A 26904-nucleotide genomic window follows, 5' to 3' on the forward strand; every position below is an offset into this window, starting at 1 on the left:
GAGGATTTCTCTTGCTTCCCACACACTCCTCGCAGCATTTCCTTTTCAAACAGGCATCATCCTCTCTTCCCACTTGTCCCTTGTATTCCTGGATGCTGCCGTTTGTTTCATTTCCTAAATTTGTTGCCGTTGTCTCTGTACATTACTTAATGTGTCAGTCGGGAAGTGCTGCCCATCTCTAGGCTCTCATTCATTGCTTTGCCTTTGCTCCTGGCTGCGATTCCAGCTCGGGCGGTCAGCGTGGCAGGAGGAGGGTTCTGAACAGGTGACGGCAGAGCATTGCCCGGCTGCGCTGCCTTGCCAGCTCTTCTGTGCTGGAGAAGCATCACTGCATCCCCGCCGCCCACCAGTCCTATTCTGTCGTATCTATTATTTATGCTAGTCACACTGGCCTTCAGCCTGAGGTCAGTAAATCTGTTCTTTTTGTGAGCCTTCTTCCCCGTGTCTTTTTGAATGCAGTGTTTGCCCAGTCTGCCCTCTTCTGTACTGAGGTAATAAGTGTTGTCTTTTTTTTTTCCCACCCCGTTGCAGTGTTGATAGCTTTGCAGTTTACTGAAATGAAGCAGGAGAAATGCGTGAGGGTCTCTTGTAGACCACAGGGTGGTTCCAGATAAAGTTAATACACTTTTTTTCCCCTACAAACTAGTCTAATACGAAGAACAAATTTCTTTAGGGAAAATACCTGATGCATGTTGGCTCTATGAAAACACCATTACAGTAGATTCCCTTTTGGTATTTCTTTGCAAACCCTGTGTTTTCTCGGCATGCCCCTTGACACGTGCCTGCGATCCTCTGACTTGTCTCTCTGGAAGCGCTGCCCCTCCCAGAGAAGAGAAGGTGCTGGAGACCATTTACTGCGGAGGCGCGATCCTCTAGCAGTGCCACATGCTTGTGTCAGCCTGGCTACTGGCTTCGGGCCTTGGAGTTAATCTGCTCGAGCAGTTGGGAGGGTGGCAGATCCAGCTTTGGTTGAGCAACACAGAGTAAAGCAGTAGACCTGAAAGCCATTTTCTGAGGCAACAAGTGCGCGAATTGCATGTTAACGGGCGAGCTGTTCCGGCCGGGGAAGCGGGCTGGTCGTGCTCGCTCTCTGTGCCCACTCGCACAATTAACAGGCAGCTTTGTCACAGGAAGGCCTAACGATACGAGGCTCGGGCACCAACATGAAACCTTGCAGTGGCCGCGCATACCGGCGGTGCTGGCGTGCCTCGCTCCGCGGTTACACTTACCAGAATGAAACCTGGGCGACTTACCACGGCGTGGGCAGTGTTGCATCCTGCGAAATCTGCTAGAGCCCAGCTGGGTGTTTGCGTGGCAGCCTGCACCTGCCCTGGGCCTGCTAAAAGACCATCTTCCCGTCCTCTCCCCAGACCGCACTGTTCCACCTGCACCCCTGACGTCAGGACAGCATCCTGACCACACGGCCTCTCGGTGGGAGATGTGGGTTTCCCCGTGCGGGAATGTCATAGCTGTTGTTCCAATGTTGTCTGTATTTTGGAGGTAATACTGGTTGTTTTTTTTTTTCTCTCTTCCTTTCCTCTCGCCTGTCGTTTGCAGATGTTAACGCAGGAGAACGAGTTCAGACCAATAGTGTAGCTACAGCATCAGCCTCCAACTCCACCTGAACCAGTACCAAGCAGCCAGCTGCACAGGAAAAATCACCAGTAATTTGAGTCTTGCTCAGCAACACTGGTCACATTTGGAAAGAAAATTAAAAAGAGGAAAAAAAAAAAAAAAAAACAAAAACCAAACCAACAAACCAACCAACCTGTTCATTTTAGTGTTCAATTTTTTATTATTATTATTGTTGTTCTTATTTAACCTTGTAAAATATCTATAAATACAAACCAGTTTCATTGTATTCTCACTCTGCAGGGTGTCCGGGGCAGGGGACTAGGTGGGGGGAGGAGGGAAAGCGGAGCAATACAACACACCAATGTCTCTCCCCTCGACAATCTCTTCATGTTGGAAGTTTGCTGTTGTGTACTTCAGAACCAGGACTCTTGCCTCATGCCCCCTCCCACAACAGAAAGAAGGAAAAAACAAAACAAACAAAAAAAAAAAAAAAAACAAAAAAAAAACCCCCAAACCTCATTCTCTGCTGAAGTTCTTTTTTTTAAACCTCTTTTTTTATTTTCTTTTTAAGTGAAGTTTCGGACTTTGATGTAGTGCACAGCTTGAATTTGGTCGGGAGCTTAGCAGGGGTCATTCAACAGAGCTCAGCGTTGCTTGTCAGCAAACCCATATCCCAGGTTGTCCGAGGAGCTGCCCCGGCTCGGTGTGGGGAGCGGGCGACGCGGTGGGAGCAGAGGGTGGGGGTGGGGGGTGGGGAGGGTTTTCCGTGTGTCTAAGGCTTGAACCGCTAGTGGAAGCCTTCCATTTGAAAAACCAGTGCTAGCAATGAAGAAACCTGCAGCTTCGTGATGGGAAAAGTCTTCCCCCTGTGGGTTCTATATAATATAATACACACACATGCACCAACACAAGCTTTACCAAGCAGCTCCTTTGCCCGGCGCAGCTCCTGCCGTGTGTCGCGGGCCGGAGCGGGGCAAAGCGGCCGGCGGAGGCGACCGGCCAGCTCCCGTCTTCAGCAGAGAAGAGCAGATGAACAAAACCCTCAGAGGGGGCAGGGACCCAGCCGGAGATGTTAAGGCTCTTTTTGGAAAGTGGCCACTGTGAAAGCTTATTGGTTTTTTAGGGTTTCTCTCCACCCCTTCCCCCCCCACCCCCTGCCACAATCTCCCCCTCCCCGCTCTCGATTTGAACAGGCTTCCCTTTCCCAAGGTGCGTACAGGAAAAGGACACCAGGGTTTATAATGTGAACTGTAACAGTCTACTGGTTTATTTTGTAATATTTTTTTAACTGCAGATTTAACTTGCAGGATGCCACATTCTCCGATAGTTCTGATTTTAAATCCACAGCTAGCATCTGTATTTAATTTCATCTTTTTTAACCTCTTGCTTTTTTTGATCTCTATTTATTGATGCGTGTTGCCACGTTGCCATTATGTTTTTACATTGGTAGAATATTAAAATACAGATCCGAGTGCTCTCGACAGTAATTTGTACCTGCTGACTGTTAGGAAAGCTGGCTATATATGAGTGTGTGTGTATATATATTATATAAATATATACATGTATACATAGATACAATACTGCTTTTTTTTTTTATTTTGTCTACGATCTCGAAACAGTCTGACTGAAGTGTGAGGTGAATGCTTGTTCTAGTCCATCTGTTCAGGGTCCGGGTTTCCTCCCTGCGACGGCGTGTGGCGCAAGCATCCACATCTCTTTTCCTGAAGTCCAAGCAATATTCCTCGGGAAAGGGTGAGGTGAGCGGCCGGACACAGCCGCGGCGTAGAAACGAGACTTTGGGGAGACCCCATCTTGTCGTAGGCTTGCGGTTGGTGTCCGCTCCAGCCTTATCCTCCTCCGGAGAAACTGTAGTCGCCTTTGGTGCTTATCGAGCTGTTGTTCAACCTGCAGATCTCTGAGGCGAGCGGTTGCGTTTCGGGAAGGCGCGGACCTTCGCTTGGCCGGGGGGTAGCGGCCTCGGCAAGCTTGGCCACTGCGGGGGTGGCGGGGCTTTTGCTCGCGAGCTCGGTGCGTTTCTTCTTGTACCTTTTATGCTGTTGACGCAGGAATTCTTGGAAACTATCTTTTAGCAGCCCTGGAACTGATAAAAGCCCTGCCCTCTTCCCTCCTGCCTGACCCACAGCGGGGTTGGGGAGGCAGGAGATGTTTCAAGAGTGACCACCTACCATGAAACTGGTAAACCCTCACGTTATGCCCCTCGGCGATTTGCTGGCGGGCACACACACCGACACACACACAAAAGGTTTTAAAGCTTTTAGCTGTTCAATTCTGTCTGACTGCAAAGGAAAGCACGGCCGTGTTTAGAAACGGGCTTTCCAAATCCTTACGTGCGACTTAATAGAAAGTGCTGAGGAGCATCTTGGTGCGAGGGCTCGGCTAGGCGGTGTCCCGCGAGGTAAGTGCCGCGGCTCGGCTGACCCAGTGATCCAAATAGACGCAGGAGACTCCAGAAGTAGGACAGCGGCAGGGCACGGATCGGTGTGCAGGTGAGACTGCTGAGGCGCTGGCCACAGGTGCTGTTATTCGGAGGCAGTAAAATAGTGAGTCTTTAAAAAAAAAAAAAGGTAATTAACAAATAATGAAGAAAAATTGCTGCTTGTGCCAGGAAATGTGGCTTTACTTCTTTTTCATTTTATCTTTTCGTTTAAGACTGGCGGAGGGGAGTTAACAACTTTTCTCTCTGGTTTTGTGACTGTGCTGGCGTCTGTGTGTGTCTCGTGTGTGTGTTAGGCTGGGGGGAGGGTCGGGGGCACCCCTCTGGTTTTATTTCTTTTTTTCAAGGATCATGGCAGGATCACACACTCTTTTATACAAGTTAGATCCAGGTCTTTGAATAACCTTTTTTGTAAATAAGAAAGAAAAAAAAAAACACACAAAAAAAAAAATACAACAACAACAAAACAAAGCTCCTCACCAAATTCAAGCTTGTACATTATTATTTTTGGTTGTTTTTGAATTTTGAGTTTTATTGTTTTGTATGTAAATATGTGGACCCAGGAACTGTTATTAATGAGCAAAAAGTTACCGTTCAGGGCAGTGATTCTGTTTAATAATCAGACAAAATGTAGACGAGCTTTTTAAAGCCATATAGTTTTAACTCTGTACAGTAGGTACCGGCCTGTATTATTGTAACAATAACTCTAGCGATGTATAGTGTATCTATATAGTTTGGAGTGCCTTCGCTTCCGTGATTTTTTGAATTTTATTTCCCTCCTCCCCCCCAGCCCCCCCCTCCCCCCAACCTTCTTTATAAACGTCTCCCACCCCAAACCCGCATCTCTGCTCCTGAACCCGCTTTCTAACTCTTTGAGTGCTGTAAGGTTTCGGTGATACCCTGATAGTAGCGGAACGAAAGGAAACCGTCGCCACCGTCATCCATTTCATTGGAGCCGTGGCTTTGTTCTGGATGTCTCCAAGTTGCCCGCCCTGCCCTCTCCTCCTCCCGCTAGCAGCGACCGGTTTCGTTCGGACACTTGCCCCAGCAGCTCGTGGCGACTTGGCTCGTCTCTTTCCCCCTCGTTCCTGCGCCCAGGAGCTGGGAGGCAGCAGCTTCCAGGAGGCCTGGCCCTTCCATCCTCCCTGGCTGTGCCGGGGGCAGCAGAAGGGACCCCTGGGGAGGCAGACCCCGCCGCGTCCCGCAGGGATGCTGCGCTCGGAGCAGGGATGCTGCGCTCGGAGCCGTGCAGGGGCAGCGCTGTAGGAGACCGCGGTGGCTTTTTCTGCCAGGGGGACTTTCTGTTCCGTTTTCTTCTCCCTGTTCTTCCCTCCCCGAAGTCACTTTTGTTTTCTTGAGATAAGTTTAACATGACTCTTGATTTCTTGTGCCCAGCACGAAGGCCTTGTTTCTAAAACTAGATTGCTTGTGTTTTACTACCTTGTTAGTATTCCACATAAGATTGTCTTGAATGGGAAAACACTTAACTCTTTACCAAACCAAAGGTTGCTCTTTTATTTCGAAGCATCTCGTGTTCATTCCAGTGAAGCAGAGGCTGTGCTTTCTTTCTGGTGACACGACGGTCAGTGGTACCAGGCTGTCGGTGGCAGCCTGCTCAGAGCTGTCCCCCGTTTCTTTTACTCTTTGGGGCTTGTTTTTAAATCCGCTCTAGTCCTGCTCTGTCCTGTGCGTCCGCCCTGCCGTGGCGTGGGTCTCTGAGCCGGACTCAAGTGCAGTCTGTCTCCCCCGATGGACACCCGCTCAAGATGCTGGTGTTCTTTAATACTAAACTTACCTACCTTGCTGGGGGGTGGGGGGTGGGGGGGGTGGGGAATTGCCTGCAAAAGAAAATTGGCTGGTAGAAGATCCCCAGATACTTCGTCCCCTTATTTCGAAGCCAAGCTTAACCTAAAATAACGGCAGGTGCCTGCGACTCGCAACGTAAAATTTCCCCCCAGTTTTTAGTACTTGGAAAAGTAGAAGTCAAGCAGCCTGTCAGACTCGTACTCCTGTACTAGGAACCTCAGCCACCGCGGAGAAAAAGGAAAAGCCGATGAGGAAAAGCACAGTAGGGTATTCGGTCCGGGCTCTGCCTTTCGGAGACTGCAGCGGGTCCCCGGGGTGGCCGCTGGTTCCCACGGGGCTCTCAGCCGGTTCTGGTCGTAGTTGGCTTCGTTTTGCAACACTGCAATAACAGCAAAACGACAGGAAAGGAAAACAGTACCTAAGGGGTTAGCTCGAGAAAAGTAGCTTCCTTGTGTTGGTCTTTCTCAATTTATTTTTTAATATATATATATATATAAAATATATTTATATATATATAATTTGCTTGCCTGTAAAATTTGCGTTCATTAATGTGTTGCTGATGGATCACTTGGGCCTGTACACACCAATTAGCGTGACCACTTCCATCTTAAAAAACAGAAATCTAAAAATATATATATATATTAAGGACTGTGGGTTGTATACAAACTATTGCATACACTTGTGCAAATCTGTCTTGATTTAAAGGAAAAGCAAAACCTGTATAACATTATTACTACTTGAATGCCTCTGTGACTGATTTTTTTTTTTTTTCATTTTAAATATAAACTTTTTTTGTGGAAAGTATGCTTAATGTTTTATTATTTCCCCCGCCCCATTCCCCTTGTAAATACATTTTGTTCTGTGTGACTCGGTTCGGAAATAGTTAACTGGTACTGTAATTTGCATTAAATAAAAAGTAGGTTAGCCTGGAAATGAAATTTAAAAAATACCAAGTGTGTGGTCTTTATTTCAAAAAAAAATTGCCCCTTTCTTTCCTCCTCCTCTCTCCCTTCTCCACCCCGTGTTCCTTGCCCTCATGCCTCTTTCCACTCCGCAAGAATAGGTGGACGTGAATCTTTGTAATAATAACTAAAAGAAAAACCACAAGAAATAAGCATGTTTTCTTAACTGAGCTGTGTTATTCCATGCTGTTTTTCAAGAGATGCCAGCTTGTCTATGATACCGTTTGATTTGATGGAGAGAGGAACCCTGGGACATAAATACTTCAAATTAAAACCAACTGATCTTCCTTTACCGTCCACCTATAGATACGAACTTAAGAACCTGTGTAAACTGCTGGCTTTGAATCCTGCACTCATGGTTGTTTGGGGTTTTTTTTTTTTTTATATCATTTGATCCCATTAGTAATGTTATTTGGTGGTGATCTGTAAAGTTTGTCGAGACCACGTCCAGTGGACCGTTCCTCCAGCAAATCAGCACGTAGCTATCTCTGAGTTGGGTTTCTGGTACTGGATAATGTATGTATTAAACATGACATGTCTATTAGCGCAAAAGAAAAAAGAAAAAAAAAAATAAAAATCCTTTTTTGGGCTGGCTGACCTGGCCGAATCCATTCTGTCGCTATCCTAAAGGCTAGATGCGAGGTCATGTGACTGCTGCTTCAATAAAAACAAATTTATATTGCAAAGAGGCTCCTCTTGGTTTGTTCGTGTGCCACCAGCCGTGGTCGCCCCCATCAAACCTCCGCTGGGCTCCAGCCGCAGCCCCTGCTCCGGGAGCTGGGGAGGGGGCACCCAGGGCAGGGGGCACCCAGGGCAGGGGTGGCCGGCCGTGCCCGGGGCGGGGGGGCTGCCACCTCTGGACGGCTGCTCCGGGAACAGCCCCGGCGGAGCAGCGAGGCCGCCTGTGCCCGAGTTTGGCCGGGGCTGGAGAAGAGGGTGCCGGTACCGAGCGGGTCGGTGTGTCGAAGGACTGCGCGGGTGAGCTGGGGACCCTTGGTGCACCCACAGCGTGAGTGTTGCGTTAGGCTCCCCCCCACCCCTTGGCTCCCCCGGGCTGAGCCCTGGGGGGGCTGTTCTGGCCCTTCCTGGGCCCCCCGAAGGAGGTGCCACCCCCCCCGCTCACCGGCGGGGACACGGGTCTCGCCCAGTTCAACCTCTGCGGCTTTCGCAGGCGCTGGGGACAGCAGGGCTGGGCAGCTGCGCCCCAGAAGCAGCGTGGGTCACCCCGGCTGCTGTCCCTTCGCCCAGCACTGGGCCCGCGGTGTCACCAGCCCCGTCGAGCTCATGCACCGAGACCTGGGCAGTCTGCTCCGCCGGGCCGGCCGCTGGCACCAAGGGTGGCCAGTTCCAGCTGCACAGACTTCGCTGCCTGCACCTCGCTCGGTGAGTTATGGATTTAAAGTTTGCTGCTGTCGGGGGGGTCCATCACAGTCCTCAGTAATTTGCGGTGGTGGTTAATTATCTTTGGGCACTTTTCTAGATGCACGTGCACTGGGCCCCCCTGGCTCTTCTGAACTTCTCGCGTGCGAGCGGCGCATTCTCTCTCTGCGCTGGCTTTGTACAGGAGCCCCCTGCTCCCCTCTCAGGTCTCACCTCTGAGTGCCAGAGGCCCTTGGCCAGGACCCAGTCACCTCGTCACTTCTCACTAAGGGGATCTTCAGCTGCTTCATGCCTTTTCAGTTTTTCCAGTTGTACCTCCTCTATAATTGTTTTTAATACCTCCCTAAGCAGTGGGTACCAAAGCCAGCCAGAGGTTTCCTACAGCCCTGGTGTCAAATAAAGGCACCAGAGAGCATCTTGCAGCTGGTGCCTCTGTCTCCTGGCCTGAGGGTTGCATTTGCCCTTCTGTATGGAGGCTGCAGGTGTCCAGTTTTTCCATCACTCCCTCCCATCATAACTCCTGCAGACGTTATCGATGGGACTTCCATAGATTCACCCCAATCACCCTTTTAAAAGATACAATGAAACGCCTTAGCATCAAGAGCCAGTCCCCGCACAGCCCTCCAGGGAACAGTCGTTCTGTCACTGTTCCTCATGTGGAAATATCTCCCCAGACCTGTCTGTAACCCAGGTTCAAACCCACTTAGCTTGGTCATTGACGGCTTTGAATGATTTAAAATGCTAATCTAAACGCAAAGCGGTACTGAGCTGAGTGTGGTACGAAAGTCTGCTCCGCTGAGGTCCTTTGTCTTTATCGAACAAACTTCCAGCCATCTGGGTTGGAATTAAAAGTCAGCGTCAAGGCTACTGGCACCGTACGTTATCTGGAAGGTGGCAGCTTTCGGTCCGAGTCACTTTCCATGGGAGACCAAGCGCCGCGCGGGAGGAGGGAAGCACACCCACCACAAAGCGCGGCGGGGAGAGCAGGAGCACCGCGGTTCATTGCTGAGGCACCGAGGCCAGTTGTTTGGAGGCGACGAGCCCAGCAGCTGGCGCAGCCTCACCAGCCGGCCTGAACCTCCCCCCCTTCCCTGGCTCCGGGCAGGGCTTGGCTGGGTTGTCCTGTCGCCAGCCGTGGGGCGGCGTTCCCGGTGCGGGCAGGGTGCTCCGTCCTCGCTGGCCTTACTAAACCGGCCGTGCCCAAAGGCTGCGGGCACCTGACCCGAGAGCCAGGCCCCGCTGGGAGAGGGAAGCGTTAGGCAGCAGCACCCACGGGGCACAGCAGGAAACCCAGGCTGGCGTCTTGCCATGAATGTCGCACAGTGCTGGGGCTCTGGAGCAGAGACCGGTCTCCCAAACGAGCTCCTGCTGGTTCTTCTCACAGGAGAGGGGGCAGGTGACGGTGGCCAGGGCCGTGAGGGACAGCTGGACTTTCACAGCAAACACCCGCCTTCGGTCGATGTAGGAATGCGGTCCCGGATCCTGCTGGGCGCCCAGCTCGCGCCTAATGTCCTGGCACAGGTGGTTTCTTCTGCGTATACCACGTACATCACGCGCATCCACGTGTCTCCTACTGCCCCCAGAGTCTGCGTGTGGCCGGGTGGGTGTCCCATGCGGTCGGTGGAGTTAAACTTCCTCTTTCTGGGGTTTCCCACTCTCTGCATCACCCACCTCTGCTCGCTCTCTCCGGAGGCAAGGCTGGGTCCCGCAGGACCAGGTAAGTGGGGAATGAACAGCCTCGTCCCGTGTGGAAGCTCGCGAGTGGGTGCAGCCGAGCACTTGTGAGCCGGGCAGCGGAGCCGGAGCCGGGCAGCCTGCCCACGGCCAGGGCGGTTTGCAGAGCCCCTCGCTTGCCGCCGAGCGAGCAAATGTGGCCGCAGGAAAACAAAAGCTCGTTGCCCGGGCAGAGCTGCCGGGCAGAGCACAGCCCCTGCCCAGCAAAGCAGCCCCAGGGGGGCAGGGCCCTCGGTCTGCGTCTGTGATGGGTTGCAAAGTAGCCAGGTGCAGGGGGTTGGGTTGGTGATTTGGTTGATTTTCTTTTTTCCCCTAAGCAAAGTTTTTTAAAACTGGTGGAATCCAGGAATTAACAGGACTGTTCATCGTAGCTCGCTGCTCGACCGCCCTGTGCTTTCCGTGAGCGCTGGTGGGGGCAGGCGCCCGCCACTGGGACAGGAGCTGTCGGAGGGCGGCCGGGGCTGTGGGGAGAGGTGGGGGCAGATGTGTTGTGGGAACGGCAGGAGAGCTGGAGAGGAAGCAAGAGGTGCTCCTCCTCCTCTCGCCAGCCCGTCACCTAGCGTATGCTCTCTGACGGGGGCTGTAAGCAGGTGGGGGGCAGTCTCTTCTCGCAAGTAACAAGCAATGGGATGAGAGGGAACGGCCTCAGGTTGCGCCAGGGGAAGTTTAGGTTGCACATTAGTAAAAATTTCTTCACTGAAAAGGTGGACAAGCACTGCCCAGGCTGCCCAGGGAGGTGGATGTGTCACCATCCCCAGAGGTGTTCAAAAGGCAGGTAGACGTGGCGCTTAGGGACATGGTGTAGTGGTGGACTTGGCAGCAGTCCTGGGTTAACAGTTGGACTCTATAATCTTCAAGGTCCTTTCCAACCTGAATGATCCTTTGATTCCGTGTTTCCTACAGCAAAAGAGCTGGCATGGCCTCCTCCTCCCTTCTGCAGCTCGTTCCTGTGACCAAGTCCTTTGCCAGGCAGGAGTGCTCGGGAGACCGATGCTGGCAAAACCCAGGTTGTCTGAGGGTATTTTGCTCAAGGAGATTATCGGTGGTGTTTGGGATGCTGCCGTTTATTAGCAGTCTCGGCACACAAAGGGGACTACCCAGCTGGGGAGTCTTCGGACCATCCCAGTTACACCTCATTCCTCTTCCAAGATTCCTGTTTCGCGGCAGCAGGCCTAGCAACGGTTTGGTCAGTGGAAGCTGTTTCTGCTGGAGACAACGAGTCTGGGGCCTGTGCAGCAATGAAAAATGGTTTGCAGTTGGCTGGAGGTGGAAAAATTACGTGGGCAGGTGGAGAAAGGCTTCAGTAGGTAAGGAACCAACGCGGTGGTTGCAAGAGGCTTTAAGGGGAAGGGCTGGCTGTTGCTGGCTCAGTAATAAACAAAAGGGACGTTCATCCTTAGGAACAATCCTGCAGCAACATGAGGAGAGAGGAGCAAATGCAGCTTTTCAGCCTCCGTAACGCTGGTGGGAGCGGCTGCTTTCCAAATGCAGCGATGTAAAATGGTGCGTGAGAAGATGCTGGCCGAGAAGGGCACTTAGGGGAAGGTTTAGCGCTCTCGGTTTAGGGGCTACGTAAGAGCACTGGTTAAATATTCCAGGCTTCTTGCTGCATCTGTATTCAGAGCACTGGTGGTGGTCACGCTCAGCGCTGATGTCACCAAGAGCAATGGCACCAGGTCCTTGCTGCACAGCTGCAATTAGCTCACCGCAACGTGCACTGCAGGTAGCATCGCACCCCCAGGGAGGAGGATGAACATCCCAGCACTGACCGGGGAGCTCCCCGATGGGCAAGGCATGCAGGCTCCTGTGACAGCTCCCCACCGGCGGAACTAGATGTGGTAAACCCCGGAGGGCTGGGCACGGCAACAGGTCCAACCAGCCGTAGGCTAGCGGCCAGCCACAAGGGCGAGTGTTTGCAGGGGCAGGCACAGCTCTCAGGTCTGTGGGGATGGTGGCCACAGCCAGGCTGCCCGGGGAGGGCTCTGGGTACAGGTGAGCAGCCCAGGAGGGAAGCGGGAGCAGGACACCTCGAGTGCTACCTGAAGGACTGGGCTTTGGCACGCGGGAGCAGGCCAAGAGAAGTACCCTGGGCTGCAGCCACGGGAGGCGGAGGAAGAGGTGCGTGGGGTTGATGCAGCATGTGGGAATAAAGGGAGAACAAAAGGGCTGATAGGATCGGAGCAGAGAGCCAGAGCTGCCTCTCCTCCCCCGTTTTCAGCGTACGCCCTTTCCGTCCGCCGGCTGGGGTTTTCTCTCTTGTGCAAACAGTATCTGTTGAGATGCTTTCCCTGCCAGTTCTGCTCCCAGCTGTGGCTGTGGCGAGAGGTGGGGGCCTCAGGCCAGAGCAGTCCCAGGCAAATAGAATTTACTAGTCTGGGTGTACACGTTGCGTCTCGGGGAGTTGGCAGTTTTGGCAGATGTTCAAAACATTTCCTGCCCCTCTGGTGGGGTGGAGGGCACGCACGCGAAACGACGGCTCCTCTTCTGAGCCCGGGCCTGACTCTGGAGGGCACCGAGGTGAGGGAGGCTGGTGGGTGCTGGGAATATACTGACCTACAGAAAAATGGAGGAAAAGCGGCACGAGCAGGGTGTTGGTGGCAGCAGGGAGACAGGACTGGGAGGAGGTGGTTAGTGTCAGTGCAGCTGGAACTTGTTAAAGGCTTTTGGCATGCCAGGACCATACTCGTAGGGTTATCCCCCCCCCAAAGCTGTGTGAGGGCAGAATGGAGCCCACCAAAGTAGCAGGTGGGTCCTGTGCGCTTGCAGGACCAGGAGCAGAGCAAACAGCAGCGCTCAGAAGTGGCAGGAACTCTTTTACCAGCACCACAGCCAGGTCTGCAGCAGCAACTTTGGCAGAAGAGATGGGAAAGCATGGGTTTGTGGTGGTTTTCCGCTGGCAAAACCCACGTAGGTACAGTAAGTGTCCAGGGACAAAGGTGCACGGGCTTGCAGTTGTCCCACCGAAAGTCCTTTGTGCTGGTCTCAACTGTAGTTACCACAGCAGGGCTTCCTCCTTCCACACCGCAGGGGCTGTACCAGCAGGGAAGACCCGAGACAATTTGCCTTCATTCAGCCCGATTCCTCTCCATCCTCGCAGCGCAGTGACCCCAGAGGCTCGGTCACTTCGGTCTCCACCAGCTGTCAGGATGCAGAGGCCGGCAGTGCGGACAGCCACGCTCCCTCCCAGCCGGCAGCTGGTGAAAGAAGCAGGACGAGCAGAGTGAGCAGAATTTCACCGGCGTTTCCACTGCATTGGTGCAGCCCTGGAGGCATCTGCTGTGTTTGTTTCGGGTACGGGCTCCTCCCCAGGGTTGTTCTGGCTCCTGCTAGGAGAGGGAATGATGCATTCTTGTGCTGTTGATTTATGATCCCAATTCCCTCTCGCTGTGCTCGTTTTCTCAAAGCACATTCTGCAAAGCTTGAAAAAAAAACCCCACACATGACAACTGAAGGCAGTTCCTAGAGCAGAATTTCCTGCAGGAATCCTGCCATGGCCTTCAGTTTACATGCTAGGCAATGTCACGTGGAGAAGACGGCTTTACCCTGACAGTGTCCCTTAAATCATAACAGAAGCCAAGACATTTATAGCTCAGCCTGTGCATAGCATCTGGAGTCCCCTGCCCCCTCCTTGTCATGCAGAGGGCGGTATTCTTGCAGAAGACCAGAGCACTGTGACCTGCGTCCATTTCACACCTGTTTGAATACTTATCTTTTAAAACCCACATCGTATTGTACAACAAGCCCCACGGAGAATGTTTATTTCGACATGCCATCTCAGAAATACAGTAAATGTCTCAACAGATCGGTCTTCCTTGTTCTGCTGCACCAAGTCTTCCATGTCGCTCTTATTACATTGGATCTTGTGATTCATGTTATCCCCCCTCTTTCAACCAGGCTAAATTTGTCCAAGGTGGCCTGAGGCAAAAGAGCCCATCCCTGCACAGCTTTTCCTCCCACACTGTGGAGTGTTCCTTTCTGTATGTTTGCATTTGCTACCTTCCCTTTCGCTGACTAGCTATGCACGCTACGAGAATTTTCCCAAATCCCCAAGCCCTGACGGGATCATCCTCACAGAGTCCTAACCAAAATTCATCACCCGTCTCTGACCCCTGCCAGATTTTGCAGTACCTACAGAGGCTGCCTACCCCACCAGTCACCTGGTGCCCCTGATTCAGTGACCTGGAGATCACCAGTGGCTTCTCGGTGCAGCTCCCAGTTTCCTCTCTCCAGTTCTTACCACAGCTCAGCGGGATAGGGTGGTATTCCGACTTCTTCCCTCTCCTCTCGCTCTCCTCCCTGCCACCACCCTTCTCCCCCCAGCCCAATCCACAAAACACAAACCTGATGCAATTTTTTTCCAGGAATGCACTAATGAACCTGAATTTTTGACCAGCTGCTGGTTTGTGTTTTGAAGGAGCGGCGCTATGTTCAGGACTAGTTAGCTGGCCCACACCTCAGGCTTTACAGACCCAGCACAAAGAACAGGCTGTCACTTACAGAGGAATGACGCAGGTACGCAGGGATCAGCCCATTACCACGTTAGCACTGACAGCTAATACTGCTAGTTGTAGCACAAGTTGTAGCCATCAATGAGTAAGCACTTTGGGTGGGGTGGGGTGGCTCTGCCTGCTCCTCCAAAAACTGGTAGGTTTGATGTTGGTATCAGTGTGAATGTACCTCTCAGATGCTAATCGCGCAGACCTCAGGGATTTTGACAGGTGAGTGCTGGAGAGCTGAGCAAGTCCCTGACAGCTCCCTGATCAGATGCGCCGCGCCTGTCTGCAGCCGGCTGATTTCTGACACCCTGAGCAGAAGCACCCCCATGCCTGCAACCAAGGCAAAGCCCGCATCCTTTCTGCACAGCCCTCCGGAGCTGGAAAGCCAGAGTGACTAATACTGTTCTAAGAAAAATAAGATTATTTCCAGAATTGTTCTCCTTTGGGATGACAAAAAGCAAGAAGAGGTCAGCCCAAAGAGTAACATTTCTGGAAAAGCCATAGGCACTGGCTAATGGGTTCTCTGCACAAGCTACATCAGCCCTTGCCATGTCATTCTGCTATCACCTCGCCTCAGTTAGGAGTGCCACACACTGCCTGGTTGGCAGGAACCACTCTGCTGAGGTCAAGGGCACCTTTTCTTTATGCAAGAACTGATTATGTGAAAAGATGATGCAAGATCTGACTGTTTTCATTCAGCTTCAATGCTTTATTAATAGCAGGGCTAATGCAGGGAGCCACTCTGCTTTACTCCACTAAGGAAATCAGTGGGACACACTTGAGAAAAGAAATTGTGTATGGTCTCAACTCAAAATTGCTCACTGGAATATTTTTCCATTTAATGTTACTCATCCAAGGAAACAGACCAAACGCCCAGGTGCAGATCTTTATTGGTTCACGCCAGGGAGAAAGTCAAGGAATGCTAACACTGCTTTCTCATTCAAGCTTCTCTTTATAATTAGAAGAGGAGAATTAGCTAATGAGGTCCAAAGCCAGTTGGGGAAAGGGTGAAGGGACTGGGGCTGCCACACTGAATTGTATCCACAGTGGTTCCAGGACAACATTGCTGGCAGGCAGTGGGAGGGACAGCACAAGGGAGACAGAGGATTTTCCATTCTGGGGGCCCTGGAAAGAAGTAAATATAATGTGTTTCCTTCTCTTTCACCGTGCTCCCGGCTGAAATCACAGGGGGGCAGGGAAACTCACCTGGCTCATCTTCTGTCCCTAGAAGGCTGTGGGATCCTTGTCTGATCCATCACAAGGGTTCACTGCTGCCTCTCCTGGGCTTTCTTCACACCGAAGTTCAGCCAGTTCGGGTGCAACTGCGGCAGAGCCAGTGCTGTCAGCTGCGCTGGGTCCAGCGGCTGTCCCGTTCAAAGCAGCGCTCGCTGTCCCAGCAGGAGGATCTCCCTTTATCGTGCTGGCAGATGTCTCCCCGCGTAGTGCCAGATCAGCCACTACCCTCTCGGTGCCTCTGTGGATGAGCTGATGAGCAGCACAGATGTGCTTTCTTTGGGACTGCCTCACTGTGCGTAAAAAGAGGTAAGGCTTTTTTACTTGGAAATGTACAGCAAAGTGTTGTCCGTAGGGGAGAAGGGAGGGACAGCTTTTAGCCTTCTTGCAGCGGTGGAAAAGCCTATCTCTGGGAAAAAAAAAAAATCACGCCCTTCTAACTTGGGCTGAAAGCGTTCTACTGCCACCTAATAGCAGCAACCAACTTTGCATTTCACTTTGAAGACTAGCCCCCACAGAGGGAAGCACAACCAAAATGTATTCCTTTCCAGATTAGGGCATAACTGCCCAGGATATGTTATCAGGCTTTAAAATAACTTCTTCAGTGTCTGATAATTGCAGCAGGCCTCTGGAAGACTGGAGCTGAAAACTGCCCTCTCCTGCGTTACGGTTTTGCCTGCACTGAGAAACCCTTCCCGAGTTCAAAGCAAGACGCGGAGACAGTACAGGCACACTAGGTCACCTACCTCACCATCTCCCTTCTGCCACTGTAGGATCGTGCGTTACTGTGGTTTACAGTTTTCATCCAACCTCGTTTGTATATATTTGCAGCCTACCTCTTGGGAAATAATTGCCCAAGCCAGAGCACTCACCCTGCAATTATCTTCATTGCTCTTCGCTATTCTTTGTTCCCTCTTTCTCTCTCTAGACTTCAGATGCTGGTAATCAATCACAGGGACTGAAATACTGCATGCTTGTAAGCAGGTTGTGGGGAACGTTGCGGGAACAAGCTGTGGCTCTCACCGTGTCACTTCCCCGCAAAAGTCCCAGACTTTGTTGTTGGTTTGGTCTGTTTACGTCGTAAGGCTGAGCTGTACTTAACCGCGAGTCTGAACCACTGGTGTCTTGCGTGTTGTCATACAGTTCTGCATGCTGTCACTGACTCAGTCACTCAACGTTACTAACCCATCCTGTTTATGTTTATCCATCTCAGGGGTCCATTTTGGCGACAATGGATGCAACTGCACCCATCTCACTTGCGTTTGAAAAGCTGACCTTCACCAGCCAGCTCTCAGTTCCCAGGAAAGCTTTCTCTACCCAAGGCATTTTGGCTTCAGACGCGAATGCATGAACTACATGAACTATACCGGGAACACTCCCCTGGTATTGCTGCTTGCCCTTCCTTCATGCACAGTGAATTCCATCTGAAAGAAGGTGGGCTCAGATTGGTAAGTCCTTTTAAAACTGATTCAAATTGATTGTCCTTTTAAAAGCAAGATTTTTTGTATCAGTACATTGACTTCTACTTCCAAAGATGGAGGGCTCAGAAGTGAGGTGCAGAGGGGTTTCAGGATAAGCCAGTACTGGATAACCCCTGCTTTTACGCAAAGGAATGTGACAAAAAGAGGAGAAAAAAAAAATAGAAGAAAAGACTAGGTAATGGCAAAGTAGAGATATCTAAAGGAAAGCTAAAGTGCAGGCAAAGACTGAACTTGCAGGCCCTCAAAACCTTGTTGTACAAATGGATTTGCTCCTCTGGCAGGCCAGACAACTATGCTCTCAGATCAGTCCCTGCTAGTTTCAAGGAGAATGTATGCTCAGGCATGTGCCAGGTTGCTAAAACACAGTTTTGTAATGAATAATGTGGCTCACTACAGGGAAAACTTTAAAAGCTGCCACAGAAACACAATACATTGATCTGCTTATAAATTCTAATGCCATTCTTTGACACTATTTCCTTTGGATTTACATGGAATAGTTACTGATTCTGGTTCCCTGAAGGTATTTTACAGCAGGGTGTGTTCATCAGGCCATACGTTTGGTAGAATTCAGCTATCTAAGTGTACGGAGTCCCCTCCAACCCATGGAGCAATAGCAGAACAGAGTATGAGCCAGGTCTCTTCCTGACATTTGATGTCTCCTGTCACAAGACTATTGTGGCAAATCTCATCTGATCACATTTGAAGAAGCTCTTGTACTTTCTCATGTCTTGTTTTAGCTCTTCCACCAGCATCCACTTCAATTTTTGTCTGGGTCTAGCTCTGCTTTCCAGGCAAACCCACTGTAGCTCACTGATTTTGAAGATTTTTTTTTTCCTCTGTTGCTTGGGAGTGCTTCTTTGTTCATTGGCTGCTGTTGCATTTAAGCCCAGTATATATTTTCTTCCTTGACGGTACCTCTGTATGTCCAGAATCCTAAGCCATCTCCCCAGGGCTTCTCTTTCTGTTCTCCTTTCACAGGCAGGCTAACCCGTGTGTGTTAGTGCCTGAGCTGCAGGCTTCATTGACTAAAATTACATCACCTGCTTTGGGAGGCTTGCAGAAGCAGGGCTAAAGGAGGGAGCTGGTAGAAGCTTCAGGAGAATTAACCAACTGCTGAATAGATACTGTTGTTGTGACAAATACATGGACTAGGAAGAAAATATTTGCACAATTCAGAGACCACAAAATCTGTTTGCAGGGTGTGTGTTCTCATTCATAAAGCGGCAGAAAAGGCGATGAAGCAAGTGCCTTTGCTCTCAAGTCAGAGAAGTACACTGCGGCAAGGACCACTTCAGACTCCACTGTGATACAAGCGTGTTTCGTGCCCTGTATCCACTTTCTATGGGTGACTGGTTTAGTCACAGTCTTCTGAGTATGCTGGTCAGTGGAAAGATTCCAGTTAAGAACTGCCATATTCAGGACACTTAGTGTAATACACAGATTTCCAGGGCCTTCCCCTCTGTATTTTGACAGATACTATTCCATTTTGGCTGATCAGAAGCATCCTTTACAACTGCAAGATTATCTACATAAAATATGATGCCACTACAGCCAATTCTAAAACCTTTTATTTGTTTCTAGCTCTTGACCAATTGTGTGAGGTGCAAGGGGAAAAGTATATGCTCTTCCTTCCACCTATGGCATATATTTAAGTAATCTGCCCGTTAAAGACTTCAACAGTTTTTAGAAATTGCCATATAATAGACAATTCACAGCCATGCTGCTTAAAGACTTTTTCCAGCTTGTTTTTGAAGGTGCAATGGGCTGCTTCTTTTCATGTAGTTTTATTGTTGGAGATACACCACATTTATCATGGAATCATAGAAATATCAGGTTGGAAGGGACCTCAAGGATCCCCTGGTCCAACCTTTCTTGGCAAAAGCACAGTCTAAACCTTACATCAGCTCTGAATTCAGGCCACCATTTTAAAAGACTAAAGCTCATGAGAAATTGGTGGAAAAGGGTCAAAGGGCTTAACCATCTACCTGCAGAGTGCAAAAGAAGAATCTCGGAGACCTGAGACAACTCTTGGCCTTGCATCTTTACTTTCAGTGAGCTAAAGTAAGGAAGGTGAACAAGTTCATGAAGAGAGTAGTTACTGGACTCCTTACCTTTTTCTCTGACAGACATTTTCTCAGCTTCTGGAATCAGGAAATCATATACCAGCTCTGCTACAATCTCTTCTGACTGTAGGTGAGTTCGACTACAGGACAGATGCAGAATGGTATTAGTATTTTAATCATCTTTCCAGATCACCTCTGCAAACACAAGACTCCCTTGTAAATATTCTCGCCGTTTTCCAGGGAGAGTATTGTCTTGGCAGTAACTGTCAGCCGGGTCTCTCTCTATCCTACAAACAGGTGACAGTGTGACTATTCCTCTTTGCACTGCCCTGCCAATGTGTTCAATACCGCGTTGGAAAGCAGTATTTCCAGGGAGAAGACTCCTTATCCTTAAACGTATTTAGGAGCCCAGTTCTCACTGATGACAAACTGAGTTAGACACGCAGATACCACTGCGGATTTGCATCTTTGTGAACTTAGTCTTCGGCCCATTGCTGAGTTTGCTAAATTCTTCCCTTTTGTGACTCTGCATTTGGCTGGTCCCCATGCTCTGTTCCATGCCAGTGTTTGGTGGGTTCCCAATTGGCCCAGGGGCTGCATGCATTATCTACGCTTCATTCTCCCCAAGGATTTCAACATTCTGGTTGTATTCATCTAGTTACAAAATACACAGCTGCTGTACCATAGGAGAGTCACTGTGTCATTGGGATTTTTATGGCTCAATTCCAAAAAAAAAAAGAGCATAGAAACTGAACTGGAGGTTTGGCAGGTCCTAAAAAGTATCCACTGCTGAGGCCCCAGCCAAACACAAGACTGTGGTGTTCTCAACAGCTTACTCTACTCAAAGTGCCTTGTCAGGCAGCCATCAATATGCCTGACCCCCATGGAAATTGGCAGTTTCTTAAAGAACAGCCACCCCAGAATGAAAGGCCGCTGTATAGCTGTATCTTTTAGCATCTCTTTCAAACGGATTTTCTGTAGCAGTATAAATAAATGAAAAGACCAGTATGAATGGGTATTGCTTTAGGCAGTTCCCAGATTCACTTAAAGCTCAGTCACAGCATCACATTGGCATGGAGAGGTCTAAAAAGGGTGATTCACAGATCCCACAAGTGATTTGCAAAGGGAATCTGGCACATGCTGTATAGAAATAAGGCTCAGATAGATTTATATGTGTGTTCCAGGTAGTAACAGTGTGGTTCCCATACAGCAGTCACACTAATGAAGCGATCATGAACAGTATTGTTCTGCTCTTCCCAAGTCTTAGATTATACACGTAATCTAACCACAGGTGTAGAACGTCAGGCAGGTTCTAAACTGCTGTAAACAGCCTCTAAATGTGCCGTTTAATAACGTACCGACTTTCCATTTCATAAGCAATGTCATTGATTTCTACAGCCATTCTCTGAATCTCTTCCCTGGCTTGTTCTTCAGCCGCGTTCTCCAAGCTACTCAGGATAATGTCTTCCAAGTAGGAGTCAATAGTGCTCTGGTGCACTTTCACCACCTGGAACAAAACACCAAGATACTGTTCCTCTGCCAATTGCTGTGCCAGGAGTGTGGTGGAAGCAGATTTCCAAAGAACCAAGAAAACCAGATTTTCACCAGACTTAATTTCAGGCAGGCTAGCCTAAGATTTGGTTTCAGAGGTGCTTTTTGGGAAGAATCACTTGTAAAAATTTATTTTCTAATAACTCTTTCTGAGAGCTAATTGAACAGAAACAAGTGCAGGAAAGAACCAGTGGTGGAAGGAAAACCTAGTGGCAGATCCAGTTCTGCTGCAGCTTAGTTCTGTGAGTGCAACAGCAGTTGTGTCCTCAGTTCTCACTGTCCCCTGAGCAACAACTGCCAAACAATAATCATCAGTATTGACTTCAGTAAATTATTCAGCTTTTATTCAAGCAAATCCTAAAGGAAAAGGTCCCATCAAGCCAGTCAAAGTAACATGAATAAAACCAAGATAAAATTACTGGTTTCCATATGATGGTTGTAGAGCAAAGATTAGAGAAATGGATGTTTTCCTTCTGCTAGTCTGAGGGGCAAAAGCTTATGGCACTTGGACCCTCCTTGCTTCCCACTCAGAGGAGATAAGAAGAGGTAAGAAGATAAGCTAAAAAGAAAAATAAACATGATGCCAGACTCTCGTGGTATTAGCCTCCTCCCACAAAGTTTGAAAATTATTGGTTTAGTCAATTAGGCTCCCACTCATTTCTTTCAACTGGGAGAAATATGCTTCATGCAGTCAGGAGCTAGGGAATAGGAACAGGACTATAGAATAGTTATGGAATATGGTAATTCAGGATTTTTGTTTCTGGATTTCAAGGTTATGTTACCCAGTATCACTACTTGAAAATAATTTCTTGTGCCTCTTGTTATTTGCAGTCCACTTTTGGGGGGCAAAATCTTTCCAAAACCTTGCTCAAAGGATGCTCAAAGCATCCTTCCTGGGAGAGCACCTAATAGTTCCACAGGACAGACCACATGCTGACAAAACATTCTTCCTAAAGATGATCTAGGTACATCTGTTCTCCATAGAATTTTGTTGTGCAAATTTAGAAACCTACATCCATTCATGATATGCCCAGCAGGACCGTCTGTAGGGCTATTCAGATCATCCTTAATTTAATAGGCATGACTCTTTTAGGAGGGAATCACCCTCTCTTCACTAAGCCTTCCTCCTCGATTTTAAAACTAGCCATCCCCAAAGTCAGAGCTGAAGCACCTCCCTTCCATCCGGACCTTCCCACTAGGAAGCAGTTCCTACAGACCACCCCCAGTTCCCCCAGTCTCCCTCTCTTGCCTGTTTGAAAATCTCATCTTCTTCGCGCCGCCGCCTCTCTTCCACCTGACGACGCCCGCTCTCCTCTGCTTCCCGCATCCGCCTCTGCCTCTCAGCCAGCATGACAAAGGCATGAATCTTCCGTTCTTCTTGCAGCCTCACCAGCTCTTTGGACAGGAAATCAAATATGTTTGCCAGGACCCTTCCTTCTTCCCTGGCCAAGTGCTTTTCCACTGATAACAGCTTTAAAAAAAAATGCAAAGAACTGCGTTACAAACCGCGGGAATGTTGCTCCAAGCCCCAGGACTACCAAAGGCATGTGAACCAGCTCTGCAGCATCCCCTCAGACCAGCCATGGGATAACCCTAGGAGTTTTGCATTCTTGTTTTACATATGCGGGCCTGGATTCTGCATAATGTAATGTTCCTGTATATAGGCTCTGATGGCATAAAGAGGCTAAAAGATGATAAAACTAGCCAGGGCTGGAATGGTCCCAATACCGTCACACTGGGACAAGAAGCCCCGTGCTTGGGTGGCTGGGAGGAGATGAAGCACTACACTCGCTGTACGCCAGGTATTAGGAACCGCTTTTGTGAGTACAGCCACAACAGTGGCTGAGGCCAGCTGCTTGTTAATGGGGCACACTCTGCTGCCCAGACCGAGAACGGGGAGGTATAAAAATGACAACGAAATGACTTCAGCTGCATACCCTCCGTCCTTCTGTGCTGAGCTTGGCTGGACCAGACCAGAAAAATAAGATCAAAAGTTGCAAAGGAAGCTTCTTTCTAGCATTTGGAAAGTAAACCCTCGATCTCCATGAGCAGGAAGCGTAAGTAAAGATTTAGGAAACTGAAACTGCAAGTACAGCCACATTTCTATTCTCTCCTAAGGATGCAAAATGTTTATTACAGTTAAAGCCACCTCAGTGAAACGGTACATCTTTGGTTGGACATTCACAATGCAACCAAAGTGATTCAATTTGCTGAGATAATACCACAACCATGAGTCCCTACAGTTTTAGGCATTGCAATATTACCTAAATCTGTCCAAGTTACTAACTGCTGACAAATTAAAATCAACGGTAATTATATTGAGTTTGTAGAAGGGCAAACAAGAACTCAAAATTCCAGGTAATGGATAAGCAGAAAGCCTGTGACAGAGCTGAGACTGGACCCCAGGTGTTCAGAGTTACTGTGCCATTCACTCCTTGTTCCAAGCACGTCGTGTTTTACGGGTTGGGTATGTGCGATCGCATTTTGGAAAGGGACAAGATCTATGGTAAGTTCATTATATCCAGTAGGGACTGTGAAGCTGCAGTCCTTGGCAGGAGGAACTGGCTAGGACGCTGTGTTTCTGTTGGAATAAACAGGCAATAACAGAGTAGACCTGAACATAAAACTAAAAATGGAACTGAAATACCCCAGATAAGTAGTAATAGATCAGCTGTAGTGTTTTAAAGACAGTGAGATTGTCAGTGTTGCACGCATGTAGAAGTGACAGCGTCTAGCCCATGTGTGTTTGAGACGGAGGGCCAAAATACAGGAACTGCACCACCCCACAGGGAGGGATAACATGGAACTAACGTGCTGCTTCCTCTTTATTGCTCCAGGTGCTGTGTCTAAAACTGGTGTGAAGTGGAGGAAAACAACCCAGGAACACTCTTGTCTTAGACTTCTGTTATATATGAGGTGGGAAGTTTTCAACCCCTCAGCTTTGACCATTTTATCTGGAGTTTCTGACCTCTTTCTGCAGGAAGCATTTCTTGAAAAATGCCTCTTTTTATACTGGAAAGGTCAAAAACCTCAAAAAAACTGTGACCACCAAAACCTATAGAACTGTGACCCATCGGTGACTTTGTAAAATAGCCACACACATAGAAAACTCCTGCACATGCATTCCAGAGAGTTTTAAAGTTCAAGGTGTTTGAAAACCTGAGCCTTGGACTGTGTGCCTTCAGAGACAGTAAAAAGAAACATGAGAGCAGAGGAGGTGGATACCAGCAGAGGGGGATAGTGGCTCTCCCAAAAGGAAAGCCTGAGATCAGAGGTCAGCCAGCATCTTTACCATTTGCTCTCTCTCCTTCTCTATGAAAGTCGTTATGGTATCTGAACTGATCCTTCCTTCACTCTCACCTCGGCTTCCAGAAGGAAAGAGTATTTCAAGTTCCTAATGCCTAATGCTTGTATTTTTCTTTTAATCCCTCAGTAGAAAAATTCTGTATATTCCTGCATTCCATACCTGGACTGCCTGTGTATGAGGGAGCATCTGGAAATTATAAACAGTAAAACACAGTCACCCAGTTCAATTTTTACTGAGATCTGAGAGGAAATTTTGTTGCTGCCCCCCCAGCAGGAAGCAGTGGTCTGGCTTCATCTCCACCAGGCCAGCTGGCCAGCCGATGCTGTTATCATAATCTGCAACCTGCAGAATTGCCTCGCAGCTAGTCACTGAAAAAATAGGAGAGTAGTAAAAACTGCAGGAAAATCTGCAGGACTGTGGGAGATACTGTGTATCTGAGATGCAGTGAAGTCTGGGCAGAATTCTTTATGATCCATTTCGGAAAGCATCTGCCATTCAATTCACTTTGCTCTGGAAGGTTGTGGCCCTGCAAAGAAATAGGAGGGGAATTCACATGCCCAGCTCTCACTAGATCCTTGGCAGAGGGTAAAGCCCAACATTTCTCTGCTCACCATAACAGTGGCAAGTATAACAATGTGACACCATTGATAAGGTCACAGCAGTCTCGAGCCCAGTAAGTCTGCTTTGGCTTCTTTTGTGGTGTTTTATGCCTGAGAAGGAGCCTGAGAGGGTGCCCTGCTAGAAAAGGAACAGGGAAACAACAGTGGTAACATACATTCAGTAAAACATCTGACAGATGAGAGTGACAACCATTTATTGTGATGCCAGGTCACAGCGTCAGTCAAATGGATTGAAATGTGGTAAAACTGAGGTTCATGTGACAGTGCAGTTTGCTCAAAGCCCTGTAAATATAAATAAGCACTCTGTCTGCAAACAAAGCAAGTGCAGCCTGGGTAGCAGCTGTGGTCAGGGCGCCTCAGTCTGTTTCTGAGATTCCCCAGAGGCCCCAGAGCAGTGACAGAGCAATTTTAGCCCCTCAGGCATTCAATGCTTGCCCTGCAATAGGAAAGCATTTTTATTACTTGAGGTGCCCTCTGTGCTGTAGATAATAGTAAACATAAAGAAATTCAATTTGAGAGTGTTGGTGGTACCGCAAGCACAGAATTCCCAGTCTGGACAGTGTTGTGAACCAGCCTTCCCACCTACACAGACAAACCTTGTCCATTTGCAAGTCACGCTGCTGCTGTAGAGCCCGTGTCATTTGCTCCTCTGCCTTCAAAAGCAGCTGTCCATCCTCCTGGAGTGCGTGAGTGGTGCGCAGCTCTCGGATCAGTTCCAGCCGCTTCTCCTTCCCTTCAAACATCTTTAAAATCAAGTTAAACAACCAAGCTTATTAAATGGAGAATATAGATCAACATCTTTTGCCAGCACAGTACACCCTTCTTCTCCAAGGTGCAAGGTCAGCTGTTTCCAAATCCTAGTCCTCTGTAATGAATTTGCGGCTGCATTTAGGCATACGCTATGGTGTCAGGTAAAGCTTGTCTAAAACCCTCCTGCATACAAGACGAGAGCTGAGACCTTCTGTTGTGGAGTATAGATGATCCCATGCTACTTTATTTTTTTAATAATTTTTTAATTATTATTCTGTTATTATTATTATTCTGTTTGGCTTTACCCAGAACTCAAACCACCAGAACACGGAACAGCAACACCAACTTCAAGTGAAAAGGGCAACAGCCTTCTGGATATCCTGTTATATCAGCCTCAATGGCAGAGCTTCCTAGAGTAAGCATTGCCCATTTTCCTCAATCCAGAGTTCAAAGTCTCCTGCTTCAACATCTGTTGTTCTCTGTCCATTTTGAGGGAGTCCAGCAACAGCTCAAAGCAATAAATTGGTAGAGAGGTTGTTGAAATTGCTGCTGTCCCTGTTACGGGGTTACGTGGCCCAGCCCTTCCCTGCCACCCTCTTATTTTCATTCCCCCTCTCTTCCAACAAGACTTCCAACAGAAACAAAGGATCACTCAACCCTGCTCATGTCACTCTCCAGCTGAGTCATATATTTCTGATCTAGTAGTGGCTGGAAGGAGATTCCTAAAATGATGGAACATTTCATGATTTGAAAGTCAACAGTCTTCCAATGGCACCAAATACCCTTCTCATAGATCACCACAGAACAGGAGAAGACTTGGGAAGTCTAGATTCCACCTCAAGCCACTTCCACGGTACTGCAGTGTTTGCTAACGCTCAGGTCAGAGTCCCCCACGGGAACACTTTGCAAACATTAAATAATTAGTGTAAGAGAGAATACCAATTATATTCTCAGCAGGCATGAAAACAAACCTTCTGGACTGCTCTGATCAAAAGTGACAGACTTGCTTAATATAAAGCCCATGAGGCATGGCTACTCAATTAATTTTTACCTAGACCCACTACTGTTCCACTGAAAGCGGAATGACAGGTCCTGCACTTGCTGGAAATCATGGTGGTATGCTTCAGTCGAACCTCATCTAAGGTTCAGCTCACCATCACTGGAAACTGGAAAGATGGTATGAAATACAAGCTGCCCTGCTGGGATGTGGGAGGTTTCTTGTGCCTGGGATCTTGGCATAATCAAGACAAAATGTACTCTTGGTCCAGATCTAGCCTAGAATTTGCCATTTGAGTAATTCTGCTATTAAGCATCTAATTAAATAACTGAGTGTAGGGGATGGCAGGAACAGGGAGAGACTCATAGACGTATAGGAACCTAGAAGTTCCTGTAAGAAATTTGGGCTGGAGAGCAAAGACTTCAGCCTTGAAGGACTCCAGATAACATACAGGAGGATATGCTGCAGAAACCTCATTACCCTTGATCACCGCT

The 26904-nt window shown here is 48.9% G+C and overlaps 2 protein-coding genes across 6 annotated transcripts in view; one reads left to right on the forward strand and one right to left on the reverse strand.

Moving 5' to 3' along the window:
- The window catches only part of GSK3B (glycogen synthase kinase 3 beta), a 157022-nt gene extending 150237 nt beyond the window's left edge, over positions 1-6785 (forward strand). For 2 of the 4 annotated variants that reach the window (XM_055712463.1, XM_055712465.1), the window contains one exon: positions 1558-6785. In XM_055712463.1, the coding sequence (XP_055568438.1) occupies positions 1558-1625 (68 nt within the window). In that variant the 3' untranslated portion in view covers positions 1626-6785. Of the gene's footprint in view, positions 1-1130; positions 1538-1557 lie in introns of those variants that run through there. The other 2 variants (XM_055712461.1, XM_055712464.1) reach the window with 2 other exon arrangements.
- Positions 6786-15100: 8315 nt separating this feature from the next.
- CFAP91 (cilia and flagella associated protein 91) overlaps positions 15101-26904 on the reverse strand; it is a 32168-nt gene continuing 20364 nt past the window's right edge. For both annotated transcript variants that reach the window (XM_055711966.1, XM_027816936.2), the window contains exons 13-18: positions 25260-25406; positions 21986-22207; positions 20544-20692; positions 19234-19325; positions 15615-15934; positions 15101-15533 (exon numbers count right to left, since the gene is read on the reverse strand). In XM_055711966.1, coding sequence (XP_055567941.1) covers positions 15633-15934; positions 19234-19325; positions 20544-20692; positions 21986-22207; positions 25260-25406 — 912 coding nt within the window. In that variant the 3' untranslated portion in view covers positions 15101-15533; positions 15615-15632. The remainder of the gene's footprint in view (positions 15534-15614; positions 15935-19233; positions 19326-20543; positions 20693-21985; positions 22208-25259; positions 25407-26904) is intronic.

Source organism: Falco cherrug, chromosome 5 (genome assembly GCF_023634085.1).
Source record: "Falco cherrug isolate bFalChe1 chromosome 5, bFalChe1.pri, whole genome shotgun sequence".
NCBI classification, from domain to species: domain Eukaryota; kingdom Metazoa; phylum Chordata; class Aves; order Falconiformes; family Falconidae; genus Falco; species Falco cherrug.